The sequence below is a fragment of the Coturnix japonica genome, chromosome 1, assembly GCF_054131305.1.
Source record: "Coturnix japonica strain WE chromosome 1, WE-NBRP24, whole genome shotgun sequence".
NCBI classification, from domain to species: Eukaryota; Metazoa; Chordata; class Aves; order Galliformes; family Phasianidae; genus Coturnix; species Coturnix japonica.
This window is the reverse complement of record NC_140663.1, coordinates 178,782,048-178,803,203: the sequence shown is the minus strand read 5'-3', so window position 1 is coordinate 178,803,203 and position 21,156 is coordinate 178,782,048. Positions and strand designations below refer to the sequence as shown.

The following is a 21,156-nucleotide window of genomic DNA, read 5'->3' as shown; positions in this document are numbered from 1 at the left end:
GGGGCAGTTAGAGAGCACAGCTGGCGCCTGCTGCTAAAATAGACTACATGCTTTATTGGATTGAAAAGTTTTATGAAATGACCCCAAAAATAAAACAAAAGAAACCGAGTTGGCAGAGGCGTCACCGCCGGCTCCGCTCCGTGGATCTCAGACCCCCCCCTATTCCCTCCCCCCCTCCGGGAGCAGCGCCCGGAGCGCAGCATTGGGCACTGCAGGCACTTAAAGTCATTGAGAGGAAACGGTTCAGTTATCTCAAAGCATCAGTGTCATTGTCTAACTACCGCCTACCAAACGAAAAACACCTTTACAGCCCTTCCCGTATTGGCGATGTATGTGGATATGTTACTGTGGCACAAAGCATGGCCCCAAAGGCTGCCGCCATCCCGGCCCTCCCCTCAGCTCTGCACTCAGTGGGTCTGGGTCAGCCCCAGGGCAGCAGCTGCCCCCCATAGCGGTGCTGTGTGTGGGGCCGGGCAGGGCAGAGCTCAGCCCTGAGCAGAGCCGGACCGCGGCTCCAGCAGCCTTGGGCACCCGCTGGGCCTCCGCTCAGCCCATCCACCCACACTTGTGGGGCACACAGCCCACCCCACAGCGCGGCCATCCATCTGCACTGCCCCCAGCCCTGAAGCTGAGCCCAACCTGGTCCTCTTCGGGCAGACACACGGAGCTGTGTACAGTGGAGGTTGCTGTGCCCCAACCCCATCCCCAGTGACCCCAGCGGGCAGCATGGCTGGGGTGCGAGCAGGATAACGCTGTGGGGCAGCACAGTGCCATGGGGGGGGGGTCAGCGTGCTCTGCCCAATGGGAGCCAGGAGGGCATCCGTCCCCTCAACCCCCAGCACCCCGAATATGGGGCAGAGGCAGAAGAACCGAAAAAGAAAAGGTAAAAAATCGAACTAAAAATCCAACCGCAATGAAACCAAAACCCAAATGCCGTGCGGCCGAGCGGAGGCAGATAACTGGAAGCCATGCACAGCAAAGCTGGGGACTACAGCGATGGGGGAAGGGGGGTGGGGATGGGGTGGGGGGTGAGACAGGGCGGCTGTCGCCTTTGGGGGGAGCGGACGCCTTCTGGCTTCCCGGCCCGGCCAATAAATAAGTTTAAATATCTCCTCCCACCGCAGGGACGCGGCTCCCAACGCCCGGGGCTGGGCACGCTCCCCTGGTGCCAGCGGGTCGCTCCGTGGGGTTCCTCCGCCCTCCCCCTCTATTTCCTGGGCTTCTTGAAGATCTTTAGGGGGAACTTTTTCTTGCTCTGGCCCGGGTCGACCTCGTCGCCCGTCAGGCTGCCGTCCTCATCCCCTGCGCTCTTCTTGGCAGCCAGCTGCGGGATGCGGGTGCTCTTGGAGCTGTTGGGCCGGCAGTCAGAGATGGGGGACGGGGTGTCGGGGTCGGTGGAGCTGGGGCTGTGCGACCGCGAGGAATCCGAGTGGCTGTGCCTGGAGGCCGCTGGGTGGCCGATCTCCCCCAGGCTGGAGGACTTCTCCATGCCGTGGTTCACCATCATCATCTTCTTCATCACCATCGGGCTCTCGGACGGCCGCTCCGGGCCGGGGGGCTCCACGTGTCGGCTGCCTCCGTTTGGGGTGTGCCCGGGGCCGGCATCCTCGATGGAGCGGGTGAGCAGAGCGGGCCGGGCAGCCAAAAGCTTGGGAGCAGCGCTGGGCAGGCGCTGGGGCTCCATCAGGTGTGGGATGGATGACTCGGAGTCGCAGCGGGTCAGGTCTCTGCATGGGATGGACAGACAGACGGTTAACAACGCCTGACCCACCCGGCCGGCACCGCGATGGGAGCTCCATCCTCCCGCACATCCCCGTGGGCACTGTGGGTACCGGGAATGGGGCCCTGCTGGTACCCGGGATGGGGCCCTGCTGGTACCCAGGATGGGGCCCTGCTGGCCGCACGCAGACAGCAGTTGGGGCACAGCCGTGTCACGGAGCCCCCCAACCCACAGCAGCGGCCCCGAGCTCAGCAGTGCAGCCCCACACCTGCAGTTGGGCCCAAGCCCCCCCCAGCCCTCAGCCCAGCCCCGCACCCATGGACCGACCCCGGCCCCATTGGGGGCTGCAGCCCGGGTTGTGCCCCCCCCAGCCCCACAGCCCAGCGGTTTGTGCCCCTGCCCGGTGCCTTCCTCCTGCGGTACCAAAAACAATGCAATGCTGCTCTGCTGCCCTCAACGGCTCCTTTTCAAAGTGGGGAGGGGGATCTGCAGGGCAGGGAAAGACGCAGCGCTCTCCCATTGCCTCTGCTGACCCCCTGCCCTCAATGGGAATGAACCATGCGCTGCTGCCCCACACCCTCTGCCCCTCAGGGCACAATGGGATGCAGTGTCCATAGGTGTCCTCAATGGACCTGGCAGCACCGTGAGAATGGGCATCGATGGGAGAGCCACTGCACAAACCACTATGGGTCACCCAACAGCACTGTGCCAATGCCAGGAAGGTGGGGATGCCCTCACAGCCCTCTGCAATGGCAACAAAGGTGCATCTGGGAAGGGCTGGTGCAAGAGCTGTCCTTTAAATGAGAGGGATTGTACAGCAGGAATAGGAGCTGCACCCTGCAGCATCCACCAGGTGACAACAGCAACCACAGAGCGACGCAGCAGCCGTGAGCTGATACAGCACAGCAGCCAGCAGGCGATGCAGCGCCTCTGCTCCTCCATCCTGAGGGACCAGCCTTAACCATGAGACAACCACAACATCGGAGCCGTGGTGCAGAAAGTGATGCCAGCAGATGGGGAACGTCCCCCACGGCCGCAGGGCGCTCTGCCTCCAACTGCACGCGATGGAAACCTGACCCGGGACAGCTGCTCTGTGCTCACAGCGGGGGCGATGCCGAGGACATGGCGGGGCTGTCACATCAGGGTGTCACCTCGGGGTGTCACCTCCAAAGGAGGCACCAAGGGGCAGATACTGCTGGGGTTCCACCGCTGTCAGCACCCTGTGGGCTGGGAACCACGGGCAGGAGGGAGCCTGGTATGGCCCTGGGGATCAGTGCCAGGGCTGTCCATGGGGATGTGAGACCAGCACCATCCATACGGATGTGACACCGGGCAGTATCCATAGGGACGCAGCATCAGGGCTGTCCATAGGGATGTGACACCAGGCACACGCTGCCCTGCCAAGGAGGAGGGCTGGCACAGAGGACACAGAGCTGCAGCTCGGCCAACGGGGCTGGCGCAGTTCCTGCTGCATCACAGGAACCTTCAGCTGCTGCCCGTAGGGTTTCCGCAGGAAATGCTGCCTGCAGCTGTTAGCACAGCGTGCTGCCAGGGCCAGGCACAGGGCACAGGGCTGGAAGGTGCCATTGGGCAGCCCCGTGCTATGGCAAAGCCACCACAGTCTGCCCCTCCTGAACTCAGATCTGAGCATGAGAGACCCAGGCAGCTCCGGTGTTTCCTTTCTGCACAGCCAGGCCTGCTCACACCGGCGGGATGGGGCAGATTTAAGGCAGGAGCTGTGCACTGCTCCGCTCCATCTGCCCTCCCTGCTCCCCATCTGGGCCTCCTCCATCACTGCTCCTGGAATCCAAACCGCCCCGCAGGGAATGGGAGACAGCAGGGAGATGGGGATGCATTGCATTCGGTGAGCGAAAGAAGCAGAGAGCAAACCATGGCAGCAGGGAGGGCTGGTGGGGGTGGAGGAAGAGGGGAGAGGATGGGAGGACAAGAGAAGAGAAAGAAGAACTTCACAGCCCTGCAGTCCATGGGATGATCTCCTGCAACGGGCTCCTGCTGCAGCGGGTGGCTGCTGTGCTCAGCACTGCTCTGCCAGGGGCTGCAATGGTTCCTTCTGCTCTGGGACAGAGCAAACTGCAGCCCCTCTGCTTTTGCCTCAGCTGCTGCCTCCCCTCCTCACTGGGGTCCCACAGCCCCTCCTACCCACTGCTACCATGGAGAGCCGGCACCGGTGAGCAGAAACCCCTGTGCACACACACAGCCCTTTGCACACACACACACACAGCCCTGCAGCCCCACGGTGATAAAGACAGACACACACCAGCCTCCCAACAGCTCTGACCTGATTTGCACTGGATCCTCTGAAGCCAATTGCAAAAGAGAAGCAAACAGTGAGTGGTTGAGGGATGGTGGAGCTCCCTAGCAGGGCTCCAGGCTGCCCCCTTCACCCCACAGCCCGGCCATGTGGGGCTGAGCTGACCCTGCAGGCTAAACTCCCTCCTGCCCAGGAGCACTGAGCTGCTGCAGATGCAGCTTGTCTGATAATATCAAAGCAACAGCTTCACTTCACCCAACCCTTCATCGCTGCTTTCCACGACGAGCAGATGCAGAGGGTGGATTCAAGGCTCTGCTCCTGCTGAGCTGAACCACAGCACAGAACTAAGCCTTGGGTTGGAAGGGACCTCGAGGATCATGAAGCTCCAACTCCCCCCCCAGCTGTGTGCAGGGCTGCCAACCTCTATATCTAATACCAGCCCAGGCTGCCCAGGGCCCCATCCAACCTGGCCTTCAACACCTCCAGGGATGGACGGGGCATCCACAGCCTCTCTGGGCAGCTGTTCCAGCACCTCACCACTCTCATAGTAAACAACATCCCCCTGACATCCAACCTCAGTCTGCCCTCCTTCAGCTCCAAACCATTTCCCCTTGTCCTGAGCCATTGCAATGCTGCTGCTCAGAGGTCCCTCAGCTGGAACCACAAGGCACTGAATCCCTATGTCTTGTCAGCACTGAGCTCACACTGCCCAGCAGCTCCAATGTGAGCTCACAGAACCCATCTTGCTTCCTTTGCAGCTCTCTTGCCAAGCCCCAAACACACAAAGGTTTCCTGCAATATCAGTGTTTGCTTGGTGGGTTGCACCCCTCTGTCTGCAGGGTCTGACTGCCCCAAAGCCAACCCAACACCCTTGGGTTTCCCTATAGCTGTGCTCATGTGATGGACAGCAGAGCGCTCCCTGGGACCCCCTGAAATGGGAAGGATGGGGGGGAGAAACACAGCTATGGGTAAACCACGATGCAGAGACCCCAAAGGAAAGCAGGGAGGGATGGAGGAGGGACAGCAACCCTGCAAGCAGCAGCCCTGGGGCACAGCAGGAGAGAGGGAGCGAGAAAAGAAACAGCATATACCCAAAGCTCTCAGTGGCACAGCGAGCTCCGGAGGTGACATCAGGAGGGGGCAGGTCGGGGTTGGAGTCCATCTGAAGGAAATAAGAGGTGGTGTGATGGTGATAGAGAGGGTGGACATGGGAAGCAGGTGCAGGAGTGGCGGATGAGGAGCAAGAGGTGGCTGTGCTGGATGACGGAGCGGTGCCAGGAAGGTCAGAACTGAAAGACTGTCCGGAGGAGAGGCTGTGCATTCGACGGAGGGACACTCGGCCCGCCGGGTGCTGGGCAGGCTGGCCCGGCTCATGCTGGCTGTGCACGTAACTCTCTACCAACCTCTGAGATCCGTGGCCGTGCTGAGGGTCCACCAGGCGCTGGCGAACAGTGCTGGGCAAAGCAGGAGCTGCAAGGAGAAAAAAGAGAGGGGTTGAATGCTCTGAGATGGGAGCCCGACCGCAGCGCTGCTTTGGAGCAGAAGCGTTAGGTTGGTGCCGCTGCTTCGCATGCCACGTTAATGGTTGGCTGCTGAGAAGCTGTGCCCAACGTTCCCAATGCAGCTGCTTTCTGAACACCTTATCTGAGCATCCTGCTTGCAGCACAAGGCAGCTGCAGGCCTTACCCTGCATGGCCCCACCTGGCTGCTCCTCTGCAGCACAGCAGCACATTCAGGGTCCATTGGTTCCCCCAGCACAGGCACTGAACCTCCCCACACCCCATGTCTGGGCTGTCCCGTTCCTCTGCAGCCTGTGGGTCAGCCCAGGGATGCTCAGCCCTGTGTCCCTGCAGCAGAGTGATGGCAGACATGTGGGAACCAGGTACCAATCCCAGCATCACAGAATGGTTCGGGTTGGAAGGGACCTCAGGGACCACCAAGCTCCAACCCCCCACCACAGGCAGGGCCACCAACCTCCACATTGATACCAGCCCAGGCTGCCCAGGGCCCCATCCAAGCTGGCCTTGAACACCTCCAGGGATGGAGCAATGAAGCTGAACGGAGCCTATGTTAGGTGCCGTCACAGCTGGAATTACAGTGCTGGTCCCAAAGGGGATGGATATTACAGTGTTGGCCCCAAAGGGCAGCATTTAGGTCACCCAGAGCCAGGGAGCTCAGCCCATCAGCTGTGCCCCAAACCCTACGCTGCAGACTTTGGAGCAGAGCTGCTTCCATGCAGTTCTCTCTCTGTCACATCCACACGAAGCTTTGTTCCCCTTCTGCAGGAGATAAGGTGTTCAGGATCACATACACAGCGTGAGGAGTAAAAGTGCAGTCGGTTATGGAGGTGAACAGAGAGGAAAGCTGAGAAGTGAGGCAGAAGGAGAGCTCTTTGGGAGTCGAAGAACCAGCACATCACTGCATAACACCCCTCCAGGCCATCAGATCCTCCTGCTGCTCTGCTGGCAGCAATGCAGGATCCCTGCAGGGACACCTCGACTGGGAGAAGGGACAAGAATCTCCAGTGTGATCCCATGGGTGTCTGCCTGCCCTTGGATGCACCTTTACCCCATGGGGTCTCTCCTGCTGTTATCCCCACTTACCAGCTTGCCATGCTAACAGCTCTGTGCTCTCCTTGGAACGAGCTTGGGACCAAGAGCTGAGCTTTGCCCTCCCCTGCTGCAGCACAGCCTCACATCATAGAATAGCAAAATGCCCTCCTGGGTTACAAAGGCCCACAGTGCTCATCCAGCTCCAACCCCCTGCTGTGTGCAGGGTCACCAACCAGCAGCCCAGGCTGCCCAGAGCCACATCCAGCCTGGCCTTGAATGCCTGCAGGGATGGGGCATCCACAGCCTCCCCCAGTCCTATAGCAGCCAACCACCCTGCTCAGAGCATTGAGCCCTTGGGATCAGGGTCTGGGCACAGACTGGCACAGCACACAGCAGCCACAGCAGCGCTCTGACAACCCCAACCAACAACACGTGGCAGCAGCCCAATGGATTCCTGCTTTCTAAAGCCAAAGCCGCAGCGTGCAGCCAGCTGTGGTTCTTCCTCATCCCACCAGGCTCCTCCCTGGGGTTAGTGAGGGTGACTCCATGAGCAGAGGAGGGACGTCCGTTAGTTGTTCCGTGCCAGAGAGTTGGAAAATCTGTGTATGTATTTTTAGTCCAGAAAAAGGGCAGAGAGAGAGGAACAAAATAAAGTGGGTATAATTAAAAAAGAAGCAAACCAGGGTATTTCCACAGGGACTGATCCTCCGAGGACAGAGACGAGCGATCGCTGAACCTGCGCCCAAAGAGCCAGGCTGCGTCTGGGGGAGGTGGGGGGGAGAGAGAAGTGACTGTGGGGAGCAGCCCTGAGCATCCTCCTGGTGCTGCCTATAGAACCACGGAATGGCCGGGGCTGCAAAGGCCCACAGTGCTCATCCAGCTCCAACCCTCTGCTATGTGCAGGGCCACCAACCTCCACATTGATACCAGCCCAGGCTGCCCAGGGCCCCATCCAAGCTGGCCTTGAACACCTCCAGGGATGGACGGGGCATCCACAGACTCTCTGGGCAGCTGTTCCAGCACCTCACCACTCTATAAACAACTTCCCCCTGACATCCAACCTCAGTCTACCCTCCTTCAACTCCAAACCATTTCCCCTTGCCCTGCTGTTATCCCCCGTTCCTCTTACACAGCTACAGGTAGGAAGCTGCAGGCAGACAACGCACACTGGGAGAAGCGAGGCCGGGTGTGAGTGTGGCTGAGCTGGGTGCTGCATTCAGGGCTGACTCACAAAGCTCTACCAGCCAAAGAGATGCCCCCCAACATCTCAGCAACCCAGAGCGAGAGGCACGCGGTGCCCCAGGCTCTGCCTTTCCCCTATGGATGTGAGCACTGCCAACCCCAGCACCCAACCACCTCCCTCCCACCCTTAAACACCCACACAGCCCCCCCAGCCCCCCAGCACACAGCATCCATCCTACAGCTCCATCCTACATCCCCTCCAGCCCGTGATGGGATGCGGCCCCACTGCTACATACATTGCATGGACATGGGGGACACGATCTCCTCATCCAGGTCATCCACGTCGTCGGTCATGATGAAGTGGGACGGGTTGGGCCTCGGGGTGCCCATCCAGCCGGGGTCGATGTTGAGGGCGGATGCCAACGTGTGGATGCCGGGGTTGTTGACGATCTGGAAGCCGCAGAGCAGCTCGATCTGCTGCCAGCGATGCAGGCGCTCGCGCAGCGCCGCCGTCACCTCGCTCAGCGCCTGCCTGCAACAGACAAGGAGGGCTTGGTCCTGGAGTCATAGAATGGCCTGGGTTGCACAGAACCACAGTGCTCATCCAGCTCCAACCCCCTGCTGTGTGCAGGGTCAGCAACCAGCAGCCCAGGCTGCCCAGAGCCACATCCAGCCTGGCCTTGAATGCCTGCAGGGATGGGGCATCCACAGCCTCCTTGGGCAACCTGTTCCAGTGCGTCACCACCCTCTGCATGAAAAACCCTCCTAATATCCAACCTAAACCTCTTCTGTCTCACTTTCAAACCATTCCCCCTTGTCCTATCACTCCCACCCTCACAAACAGCCGTTCCCCCTCCTGTTTATTCGCTCCCTTCAAGTACTGGATGCCCACAATGAGGTCCCCCCGCAGCCTTCTCTTCTCCAACCCAAACCAGCCCAGTTCCCTCAACCTTTCCCCTTAGGAGAAGCAGGACGGGGAGCCCTTGAGGAGACACTCACTTTGCAGTTAAGATCTTATGATCCACATCATCCAGGGAGGAGCTGTGAGCAACGTGAAACGTTCCAAACAGGGTGTTGCGTTTCTTCTTAATTTTTTCAGCCTGGAATGTTAAGAGAAAGAAGGAAAGGTCAGAGGAAGAAGAGGACCTGGCGTTTCCTCCTGGACATGAACATCCTGGAGGAACCGTGACAGAAATAGCGCCGCAGCTGCTGGCACACGTGTGAATGGTGTGAGATGGGTTGGACAGGAGGGTGACCCCCAGCCCATGGGGTGAGCAGGGCAACGCTGCTCCGCACCCCCAGCCCTGCCCACAAGTCAGAGGGACCCCATGGGGTGAGCAGGACCCCCAGCCCTGCGGCTCCCCACAAGTCAGAGGGACCCCAAGCAGCTGCTCCGAGCAGAGATGGGCTCCCTCAGAGCCCGGCCTTTCTAAGGACAGACCCATCACATGCCCCAGCCATTATAATGGCGCATTAAGGCAGGTGGGCTCCCATGAGCTGTCAGCTCTGGCTGCTTTATACATCCACGGAGCTGAGTGCGTGTTACAGCAGCTCCCCTGCAGCTCTCAGCTCCTCGGCTGGCACAGAAAGCTTGGAACAACTGGGAATACAGAGGGTGATTCATTGCTACGGTGCGTGTGCTCATAACAAAACGGTGCTGCCTGTGCATGTAGGACAGCCAGAACAGGGACTGAGCGCATGATATGAGGACACAGAACACACTGTGCAGGTTCCCTTCCCAAACCTTCCCCCCAGGCAGTGATGGGAAGATCCCAGAGCAGGATGCTGAGATACTCACCCCTTCCTTGGCCACCAGGAGCTGCTTCTCGGCGTTCTGCTTCTTGATGTTGTAGTACTGCACCTCCACCTCGTGGGTCAGCTGCAGCCACTTCTGCAGGGCCTCGGGGGCAGCCCAGCTGCAGTGAGATTCCAGCTCCTTCTCGGCGTTCTTCAGAGCCATCCGGACCTGAGGAGAGGCAGCAGGGCTGTCTTATGGGAAGGGAAGGAAGCTGTGCTGCACCAATGCAATGGGGGCATTGGGTTGCTGGTCCAACACGTGGCTCACACTGACCCCACGCAGTGCTGAAGGTGTGGGGCAGTGGTTGGTAAGGATGTGGGGCTGACCACGAGCCAGCAGTGTGCCCAGGTGGCCACAAGGCCAATGGCATCGTGGCTGTGTCAGCAGCAGGGCAGGCAGCAGAGCAGGAGGTAACCATCCCTTTATGTGGCACTGCTGGGGCTGCAGTGCTGAGCTCAGTGATGGGACTCACTGCCAGAAAGACATGGAGGGCCTGGAGAGTGTACAAAGGGATGGAGCTGAGGGGTCTGAAGTATCAGTTCATAGAGCAGTGAGTGCCTTCTGACCCCGTGCTGTGTGCTCACCCCTTGGACACACTATAACCCATTGAGGACAGGTTTGCTGCGAGCAGCCTGGCTGCAGACCCTGCACTCTCAGCACCATTTGCTGGGCTCCAGCAGGAGCTTCCAACCCCACGGAACCGTTTTAGTGTTAAGAACCAACGGGTGCAAAAGAAACTCTGGGTTTAATATCCATGGCACCAAACAACAAGTTGTACTACGGTCAGTGGGAGTGATGGGTTACTGTGCTGAGGGGCACTGGGATGGTGGCTGTGTTACAGGCACACGGTGGGGGCAGGAGGACGATGCCAATACTCACCCTTTGGAGGCATCCATCATGAAGGCCTCTGAGAAACAACAGAGAGGTTAAGTCACCTCTGGCTGGCTGCTCTCCTAATGGGTGCCAAGGGCAGCAGTGGTGGAATGGATGAGTGCCCTGCACTTGGTGGTGGTGGGGCAAGAAGGCTTGGAGAGCTCTGCGCCCCATAGAACAGCCCCATCAGTGCTGTGCAGGGGGGCATGGACCCCCACGGGCTCTGAAATGGAGCTCAGTGCCTTTGTGGAGAGGTTGTGTGGCCAATGTGGCTCGTGGATGGGGTCTGCAGGCGTCAGAGCTGCTCTCAGTGCAACCAAGAGGACGAGGGGACCTTGCTGCCCGCTGGCACACTGAGCTACAGTGCTGCTCCCCCGGCTGCCTGAGCACCAACCTCTCCCCATCCCATGCAATGCCTGGGCTCTTCTTGCCTCTCCTTCCTCCCCCACGGAGGTGGATTGGATGGGACACAGCCGGGCTGGGGCTCCATGGAGGGCAGGCTCAGTGATGGCTGCAAGCTGCTCCTATGGCATGTCGTGTATGCATGTATGTGTGTGTGCACGTGTGTGCGTGCACCATGGACCACCCCTCACCTGCTCCAGCTCCTGCTCCGCGTACTTCTGCCTGCTCAGCTCATTCTCGGTGCCCTCCCGCAGCTCCCGCAGCCGATGCGCCTCCTGCTTGGCGATGCTGATCTCGTCCTGCAGCTTCTTCTCCAGGTGCACCTTCTCCACCTCCACGGAGCGATGCTCCTCCTGAGCCTTCTGCAGCCTGCGGGACATGGAGACGGAGATCAGCCCTGCTCCTGTTTGCAGCCATCGAAGCTGGAAGGCTGAGGAAGCTCACCACGTTGAAAGGAAACCATCACAGATGGAACCAGCTCAGCTGTAGCTGCTCCTGCCTGTCCCACCCCGATGGACACAGACTAAAGGCCTCAAACCTCACCCTGTGCAGCACACGGGGGCTGTTCTGCAGCCCTGCAGCAAACAACGAGCTCGCAGCTTGTGCATCCCAGGGGAGATGTGTGCAGCACATGAGCAGAGCAGGGAGAATGGATGCACTGAGCACATAGCGGAGCACAGAGCAAGGATGCAATGAACACAGAGCAAGGATGCACTGAGTACAGAGCGGAGCAAGGATGCAGAGCCCAAGTGTAAAGCACAGAGCAAGGATACACTGAGCAGAGCATAGAGCAAGGATGCACTGAATCCAAGTGGAAAGCACAGAGCAAGGATGCACTGAGTACAGAGAAGAGCACAGAGCAAGGATGCACTGAGCCCAAGAAGCACTTGCTGTGCAGGCTCATCCTTGGCACCCAGTCAGCGATGGACACAGATCTGGCCCCTGAGCAGCCGTGCTGTTGGCTCTCTTCTTGGAAAAGGTTTATTTTCAATTTACAGCTCTGTTGAGAAACTGCAGTGTTTTTCTTCCCAATTAACGGAGGTTTTTGCCAAGGCGTTCCAGGCTCTCAGACGAACCCACGCTCTCTGCCCTGAGCTCATTGCTAAAGCTCCCACAGTAGGGCCTTAAGAATTCCAAACCACCCAAATATCTCTATTTAAAGGAGAAATTTCCCCATGCGATGATGAACAATTCCCTTCAAAGGGATTTGATCCTCAAGACAATCTCCAAGTGCAGCCCTGCCATTGCATTTTCCCTTCCCGTTGGCTTTTCTGATGCTGGCCATGGACAAAGCCACCCCCTGTGCCCTGTGTGTGCAGTGAGCTCTGGGATGGAGCACAGCACTGTATTGTACCATGGGCACGAATGGACCTACAGCCCAGCAGCACATCACCAGGGGGATGAGCTCTGATGTGAACTTATCTGCTCGATGGGCCACTCGAGGGACTGGGAAACATCAGTGCTAATGGATGGTCCCAAAAGATGAGCCACAAATGGCCCTCGGTGCCTCTGTTCCCCTCTCCAACCTCCAGACATAGAGCAGAGAGAGGAGCAGCAGCAGCAGATGGGGCCGTCCTGCAGATGTGCTCAACACTGACCTTCCATCAATGTGAACAACTCAGTTTGAGGTCCAGAAGGGAGTTCTTAGAAAGCAAATAGCTGAGCAGAACTGCCTCACTGCTGCCCATGGGGACCTGACCTGAGAGCTGGGATGAGAGGAACCTGAGGGCATCCGCCATGGCCAAGTGTAGGGTCCTGTAGCTGGGGAGGAACAACTGCAGCATCAGCACAGATGGGGCTGAGCTGCTGCAGAGGGGATCTGCAGAGGAGGACCTGGGGGTCCTGGTGGGCAGCAGGTGACCGTGAGCCAGCAGTGTGACCTGTGGCCAGAAAGGGAGCTGGGCTGCATTGCATGGAGCACGGCCAGCAGGTTCCTCCAAGCCCTTCAGTTCTGTGTGATTCCGTGCTTAGGTTGGTGCCTCTTCACCTGGTTCTGAGCTCCCCAAACCCACCTGCCCCCCGTGGGGGGGGCACACACAAACCCCACCATGGATGAGCAGGAGCTGCGCCCCCAGAGGTTCCCTGGTTCTCCAGGTGATATCCTGGCTGTGATGGAGAGCGACACAAAGCTGAGTGAAATGAGCTGTGGGTCACAGCCCGTTCCTTGGCGCACACACAGGAAAACCCTTCGAGTCAAAGAGAAAGGAGGTCACCCAGCTGCAGTGCTGACGTGGACGCGCTGCGTCGGGCACCGCCTGCCCGCTACAACTTCTAAGTGCCCTCTCACCGTGCAGATACCAAGTGATGTGATCACAGAGAGGCTTTCCAACACCTCGCATGCATGGATGGCTCCCAGGGGCTGCCAGGCAGGGCAGAGCCTTCCCAGAAGACAATAAGCAAACTGGGTTACTTCCCATCCTTTATGAGGCTCCTTTAGCCCAGAGAGGTTCAGATCTGCCTTATAGTTCTGTGTCTGTGGGGGAAGTCATATATGGCCTGGGTTGTAAAGGACCACAGGGACCATCATATTTCAACCCCCTGCCATGCGTAGGGTCACCAACCAGCAGACCAGGCTGCCCAGGATACCCGCACTGCATTAAAGGGAGAGCTGCAAAGCAAATCAGGTGGGAGATCCCAATGAGGAACCACCAGCAGCTGATGGGGGACACACAGCTCTTACCTCTCCTGCAGGTCGTGGAGGGACTGCTCAGCCCTGTGAAGTCCCTCCAGGTCCTTCATCATCTTCTTCATGTGCTCCTTGGAGTATCGGTTCTGGATGTAGGCAAACCAGCAGCCACCCACCCCGATGACGATGGACACCACCAGCATGAAGTCCTTCAGGTGGTTGTGCCGCGTCACTGCAGGACAAGGAAAGGCTGCTGAGGGCACAGCGTGGGGAGGTCCAATGTTTGCATGGGGGGAGGCTTTGAGCTGGGTTGCACAGGCCCACAGTGCTCATCCAGCTCCAACCCCCTGCTGTGTGCAGGGTCACCAACCAGCAGCCCAGGCTGCCCAGAGTCACATCCAGCCTGGCCTTGAATGCCTGCAGGGATGGGGCATCCACAGCCTCCTTGGGCAACCTGTTCCAGTGCGTCACCACCCTCTGGGGGAAAAACTTCCTCCTAAGATCCAACCTGAACCTCCCCTGTCTCAGTTTCAATCCATTCCCCCTTGTCCTATCACTGCCCACCCTCACAAACAGCCTCGAGTTCAACTCTGCTTCCTTAAAACGTGAGCTTTTTTGGGAGGGGAAATCAAACAAAACCATAAAACATCCTCCCTCAAAATGACTGAGCAAGCACAGGGCTTTCGCTTCCCCTCCTTCCCATTTGTGAGCTCTTAATGCTTTCCGAGCTGGCAGCATCAGCTTGGCACAGCATGAAGGAGTGGCTGATGTGCGTCCCTACCTGGGTGCAGTGGGGCACATAGAGGGAAAGCTGTGCCCTCAGTGGGGCTATTCCCAGCATGGAATGAATCTGTCCCTCCATTTATAGCCCCCCGAAATCCCAGGGGAGGGAGGAGCAGCCCTCCTTCCAAAGAGCTGCCCAGGGAGGGGGGTCACCAACACCAGGGTATCCCAGAGCTGCAGGGTGGTGGCAGTGGGGGATGTGGGCAGTGGGTACAGTGGGGTGGGGATCCTGGAGGGTTCTTGTAGCCTTTGAGATGCTGTGATTGCACAATATCCCTGTATGCCCCAATGAGATCCAGCACATATGGCACTCACTGACACTGGTATCACCACCAGGAAGCCCCCACTTCAGCTCAAGGCTCAGGAGCACAGCTCTGTGCAGCCACCAATAGGGCCCCCAGCAGCAGGGATGCTTCCAGCTCTGCACTCTGATAAATCCCCATCATCTCCACAGAGCTGAAGCAGAAAAGCCCTGAGATGAGAATCCAGACTAATTCCTGTCCTGTGCTGCTCAAAATGAGGCCACCAGCCCATAAAGGTAGCTTCAAAATGCGGATGGAAAAGCAGATGCTTAATAGCAACAAGCACAGTAAAGCTGCTGTTAGGACAGCGAGCCTTGCGTTTGACCTTGGCTCTCTGATGCATTTCTCTTCTAAGCCAACAACAACTGCCGTGTGCCATAAGTGGGAAAAGATGAGGCTGTTAAAGGCTGGCGTCCCCCCAGCAGCACATGATACACACAGCCCCGACCTCTCCCTGCATCCCAATTACAGGGACTTCATTACCAGCGACATCCCCTGCCCTCGCTGCCCTGTGTCCAAGCGCTGCAGCCTGACCCTGAGGACTGTCACCACCTCTCCCACGGCCCTGACTGCTCCTGGTCCTGCTCCCATCCCTGCTTCCATCCCTGCCTGCTCCTGCCCCCTGCAGCCATCCCTCCCATGCACTTGGCCCCCGGTGCAGCTGAGACAGCAATGGAGACACACAGCAAAGCAGCAGGACTCCTTGGTACTACAGGCAGACACGTGGCATCCCAACTAGTGCTGCAGCCTCTGGAACATGTGGGTACCCCAATGGGTTCCCCTGTGTGAGCCCCCCATGAACCATCCCCTGCTGGCGTTTCTCTTGCTGGGCTGCATTACCATCAGAAAGCAGCGCCTGCAAGCAGCCTTGTTCCCAAGCTGAGTCATAGAATCACAGCATGGTTTGGGTTGGACCTCAAGGATCATGGAGCTCCAACCCCAAATCACACACAGAGCCACCAACCTCCACATTGATACCAGCCCAGGCTGCCCAGGGCCCCATCCAAGCTGGCCTTGAACACCTCCAGGGATGGACGGGGCATCCACAGCCTCTGGGCAGCTGTTCCAGCACCTCTGCATGTGATGCACTGCACTCCCAACTCAGTTTGCTGGACTAGAAGATAAGGAACCACCACCTCTCATCTTCATTAACAGAAGTTCAGCAGCAACTGGCTCAATAAAAAGCACCTCTTAGCAACGCTGCCAGCCTTACAAAGACGAGCATCACCTCCTTCAGGACAACGCCTCCATCCTGCTTGTTTGTTTTCAATAAACGTTGACATTTACCCTCTGGGATTGGATCGTTAACGTAGGGCTGCAAAACAACCAGTGCCAGCTGTCACTGTCAGCACTCTGCCCTGCCAGCTCGCACAGCGCATCCACCTCTGATGGCGCATGGATGGGAGGGAGGAGGGAAATCACAGCCCTGTCCCTGCTGCTCAATTCTACCCCAGCTGGGGGGGCAGCAGAGCACCCCACAGCTCCCCCTGCCCTGCAGCAGCAGCACGAGGCCGTGGCCCAAAGCAGCCCCTGCACAGCACCCATCTGAAAACGCTCCTTTACAAATTCAACACTAAACATAATAATCAAGATCCTCCTCGGCCCCACTTCCCGTTCCGGATGGATTATCACAACATCCTCTTCCCAAGGAGCAGCTCCTGGCACGTTGCTGCACATCCATCATTTCCACTCCCTCTGTTCCATTGCTTGGAGGTCGGCGTTCACCTCCAGCGCCAGCAGCGCCCTGCACTGACAGCAGGAGGGATGGGCAGACAGGCAGAGCCCCCCCCAGGTGTAACCACAGCCTCATTGCTTCCTTAAGGATCAAACCTATGGGAACAACAGCAGATCAGTGCTGCTGCATGGGATGGAGCTGAGCAACACCCAGCAATGGGTGCAGTGAAGCATCACGCAGAGCCCCAGCAATGCTGCAGCTGTTGCATCTCATACTACAAAGAACAAAACACCCTGTCACCACCTGCAATGCCTTCCCCACAATAGGAGCCCTCTGTGCTATTAAATGAGCAGCACAGAGTTAATTTGCCGTTGTTGGAGCCAATGAGTTTCGGTCCATCCCTCTGCAGCACCCGTTGTGCAGTGCAGAGCATCACCCCCTGCTGCCAAACAGCCCGAAGCAAGCAGCCCACCCACGCTCCCAGATTGCCAACAGAGCTGGGGATGAATGAGCACCGTGTCAAAGAGAACGGAGCTGCATTTCAGTGCAACCCAAGGGGGGCTCCGGGGGGGGCCTGGGAACAACAGCTTTACTGCTGGGAAGGGACCACCAGAGCCCCCCCAGGCCAAACTATGGAGCAGATCCCTACAGGAGCTGCAGCACAGCCCTGCAGCACAGCTGCATTAACAAGGCTGGATGCAGTTTCAGAGATGGGAAGAGGAGAAGCTAAAGGCACAGCTGTGGGATGGGCACAGCTATAGGGTGGGCACAGCTGTGGGGTGGGCACAGCTATAGGGTGGGCACAGCTGTGGGGTGGGCACAGCTGTGGGGTGGGCACAGCTATGGGATGGGCACAGCTATGGGGTGGGCACAGCTATGGGGTGGGCACAGCTGTGGGGTGGGCACAGCTGTGGGGTGGGCACAGGTCAATCCATTCAGTTTGCTACCACATGCCCCAAATTGCCTTTATGAACCTTGGGGAAAGCCACGTAGGACAGATGCAGGCGGTGCAGCCATGCATTGCTCAGGGCTGCTCAGCTCTGCGCTGCTGTGTGCACAATTGGAGCTTGTGACATGAGCCAGGACGGCTGCCCAGCAGCTCCTCAAACACAGAGAATAACCATTAATCCAAAGCCATTAAAAGCAATTTACTTTGCCATTACAGCGCCTGGGAGGCTGCCATCCAAATTCCTCCTCGGCGCTGGGATGTGCCAGCAGGAACTGGGGCAGCTTTAACCACAGGGTCCTGATACAGCCAGACCTCGGATACCTCACCAAAGCATCAGTCTTAATGAGGACAACATGCCTAAGCAGGAGAGACTCATAATAAGGGGAATGCAGCCGTGAGCCAGGTGCAATGCATGCAAAGGAGCGCCCCAAGCTGCAGAGAGAAACATCAGAGGGGCCTCCAGATCATCAGCAGATGCCCACAAGCAGCTCCAGAACCGGCCCTCCTTCATCACAGAGCCATCCCAATGCTGCCCTCCCTCCAGCTGTGCTCACGGCTCAGTGCAAACCTAATGCTGCCCTCCAGCTCAGTGCTGTGCTATGGGTACACGCAGTGTGGTTTATGCCTTCCAGCTGCAATGCTCACAGCAACACAGCCCCAGGTCAGGGCTGGAGCCCTGAGCCGACCTGCTGGTTCTGCCTCATTACAGGCTTCATTCAGCATAAACTCTGAGCCATGCAGGTGGATCTTTGCTGCCTGATGCTGAGCAGATTCAGCTCCTTGAACTTACAGAGAGGAGGCCCAAAGAGCACGGTGTCCAAAGCCTTCAGCTGCAGCTTCTGCCTGTGGCTGCGGTCTGTCATCTTCAGGACCGTCCCCATCATGGTGGCATTGTTCACTGCTAACCTGTGGAATGCAAGGGGGAGGAACATGGAGTCACATCCATCTCGATTCATAAGGGAGCTATTGTTATGAATGCGGGAGCTGTGGACACAGAAGTGTGAGCAGGAGCACAGAGCTGCCAGGGCTGAAGGAAGCCCCCAAATCATGGTGTTTCTGCTGCAGATCATAGAATCACAGCAAGGCCTGGGTTACACACAGTGCTCATCCATCCCAACCCCCTGCTGTGTGCAGGGTCACCAACCAGCAGCCCAGGCTGCCCAGAGCCACAGAGCCTGGCCTTGAATGCCTGCAGGGATGGGGCATCCACAGCCTCCTTGGGCAACCTGTTCCAGATCTGTAGCAAAAGTGAAGGCTTTCCATTCATCCTGACTGCTCACACTCCTTCCTAGGAACACCGAGCTTGTCATTGCCCTGCTCTCCGTGTGTGCATCTGTTAATCAAACCCTTGCTGCCAGCTGATTGCAGAGCACATCTCTCGTGTGGGATGCAGCCAGCAGGGACCATCCCTGTGCTGAGGATGATGAGTTACAAAGGAAGCGTGGGTAGAGCCGGGGCACTGCCTGGACCTGCTCTGCTCCAGCTTAAGGCTGCAGCTCTGAGCACACAGCTTCAGGCTGATGACGTGTGCTGTGCAAGCCAGCACAGCAGCACTGACAGCCACAGCACCTGGCCTAACTCTCTGCTTGCAGAGCCAAAGCTGCAGCACATCCATATGCCCGGAACCAAGCTGGGCTGGCACAGGAGTTACCCACACAGCACTCAATGCACTGGGATGGATGACACGTGTTGCTGCCTCGGCTCTGCTCCATCCCCAGCACAAATCCATGGGCTGAGCACTGACCTGGGCATGGCGTGGCCGCTCAGCTGCAGCTTTCGGAAGGTCTCTTCGTATTGTGGCAGCTCCACGTAGGTAATGAGCCACTGCACCACCTCGTCCACAGTCCAGTTGTACACTGTGGGCAGGAAACACATGAGCAGCTTAGCATTATTAGTGCTGATACCATGCAGGAGGCATCAGTGTGACCGGTAACCACATCATGGGCACATCTCCCATCTGCCTTTAGCAAAGGGAGAACACACATGGGGTTGGAACAGCAGCATCCCTGCACTGCCTGCTGTACGGAGCCTGCTCTACATGGGGGTTGGACTCGATCTCTGCAGGTCACTTCCAGCCCCTGATGCTGTGATCTCTGGGGAAGGCAGCGAGTCCATTTGCTGCCCCATAGACAAGAGAAATACATCCCAGCTCAGTGCAGAGCTCAGAGCCTGCAGCAGAACAGACAGGAGCAGGGCCAGCAGTTTGGCAGGAGCCTTCAAAGGAAGGCATCATCTCCAGCAAACTTGTGAGATGACTCAGAGGATTGTTAGCAAACTGGCCCAGCTGAAGGAAACTCCCCGTAGTTCCCATCCCTGGCCCCCAGACTGTAGGAAACTCATTTCTGTGCCATGGGAAGGTGCTGGGATGGGAGCCAGCACCCAGCAGGAGCCGTGCCCCAGGGCCCGAGGCGCTGCTGTGCAGACATGGCCTGAGGGAGCTCTGATCGACCCAGGGCACAACGCCAGGGCCTGAGCTCCCTGCTGGGAGCCACTCAAGGCCTGGGATGAGTTAGCACAGATCCCAGAAGCGTTTTCTGACAGCCTCAAATGATGAGAATTGCTGCTGCTGTGGGTAGAGAAACTTGCTCAGCCCTTGGGTACCCACCCCCCAACCTGCCCAGCCCCTCTGCACCGCTCCTCCAAGGGAAGGGATGGATGCTCAGCATCCCAACATTGATCTGCTTCTGAGAGTCACACGCATTGAGAAACTTATCCATGGCCCCCAGTGCACCCGTGAGCCAGCAGTGTGCTCCTGCAGCTCGGAAATCAAATGGGATCCTGGGCTCCATCAGCAGAGGGGTGGCCAGCAGGGACAGGGAGGGGATTGTCCCTCTCTGATCTGCCCTCATGAGGCCCCATCTGCAGTGCTGAGTCCAGGTTTGGGGCTCTCAATACAAGAAAGACAGGGAGCTGTTGGAGAGGGTCCACAGGAGGCCACAGAGATGCTCAGAGGGCTGCAGCACCTCCCATACAAAGACAGGCTGAGGGAGCTGGGATTGTTCAGCATGGAGAAGAAAAGGCTGCAGGGTGACCTCAGTGCAGCCTGCCAGGACCTGAAGGGAGCCTACAGACAGGAGGGGAGTCAACTCTTTGAGAGGGCAGATAAGAGCAAAGGGAAAGCAAGTGCTGAGTGCTGACCAAATTCCCTGCCACCCGAAGCGATGCTGTGCTGCTTCCTGCATGTGTCACCAACAGGAAGGGAGCAAAAGCAAAAGCTGAGAAGTTTCTAAAGCAGAACGATGGGGCAGAGCAGCAGGGGGAGTTTTAATGCCTTTAACATCCGGATTGGGGATGAAAGTGAAACTTGTGTCACAAAGTGGCAGTGAACCCAAAAGCTTCCTCAATGGTTCAGCAGTGCCAGGGGGTTCCCACCAGAATCTGAACTTCCCCAGCCCTGGGTGAGCTGCTGTGCCCAATGCACCCAGGACAGTCCTGGGCTTAGAGCTCCATTTGAGGGTGTCTCTGGACCTGAACCTTGAGGAGGAGATGGCACAGGGCAGCACGTGGCCCTATTCTAACACATGTTTATAGGGATAGAGAAACGAAAGCACTTGTACACACAGAATGGTTTGGGTTGGAAGGGACCTCCAGGATCATGAAGCTCCAACCCCACATCACACACAGGGCCACCAACCTCCACATTGATACCAGCCCAGGCTGCCCAGGGCCCCATCCAAGCTGGCCTTGAACACCTCCAGGGATGGACGGGGCATCCACAGCCTCTCTGGGCAGCTGTTCCAGCACCTCAACACTCTCTGTAAACAACTTCCCCCTGACATCCAACCTCAATCTGCCCTCCTTCAACTCCAAACCATTTCCCCTTGTCCTGCTGTTATCTGCCCTTTCACAGAGTTGACTCCCCTCCTGTCTGTAGGCTCCCTTCAGGTCCTGGCAGGCTGCAATGAGGTCACCCCGCAGCCTTCTCTTCTCCATGCTGAACAAGCCCAGCTCCCTCAGCCTGTCTTTGTATGGGAGGTGCTGCAGCCCTCTGAGCATCTTTGTGGCCTCCTCTGCACCCTCTC

General features: G+C 58.1%; 1 protein-coding gene across 7 annotated transcripts in view; it reads right to left on the bottom strand.

The window, feature by feature from the left end:
* Positions 1 to 34: 34 nt before the first annotated feature.
* The window catches only part of STIM1 (stromal interaction molecule 1), a 37,418-nt gene continuing 16,296 nt past the window's right edge, over positions 35 to 21,156 (bottom strand). For 2 of the 7 annotated variants that reach the window (XM_085536674.1, XM_085536675.1), the window contains exons 4-13: positions 18,879 to 18,990; positions 17,925 to 18,040; positions 13,480 to 13,657; positions 10,991 to 11,168; positions 9,525 to 9,692; positions 8,726 to 8,826; positions 8,023 to 8,258; positions 7,225 to 7,305; positions 5,084 to 5,462; positions 35 to 1,727 (exon numbers count right to left, since the gene is read on the bottom strand). In XM_085536674.1, the coding sequence (XP_085392800.1) occupies positions 1,208 to 1,727; positions 5,084 to 5,462; positions 7,225 to 7,305; positions 8,023 to 8,258; positions 8,726 to 8,826; positions 9,525 to 9,692; positions 10,991 to 11,168; positions 13,480 to 13,657; positions 17,925 to 18,040; positions 18,879 to 18,990 (2,069 nt within the window). In that variant the 3' untranslated portion in view covers positions 35 to 1,207. Of the gene's footprint in view, positions 1,728 to 3,724; positions 4,039 to 5,083; positions 5,463 to 7,224; positions 7,306 to 8,022; positions 8,259 to 8,725; positions 8,827 to 9,524; positions 9,693 to 10,990; positions 11,169 to 13,479; positions 13,658 to 17,924; positions 18,041 to 18,878; positions 18,991 to 21,156 lie in introns of those variants that run through there. The other 5 variants (XM_085536677.1, XM_085536679.1, XM_085536676.1 and 2 more) reach the window with 4 other exon arrangements.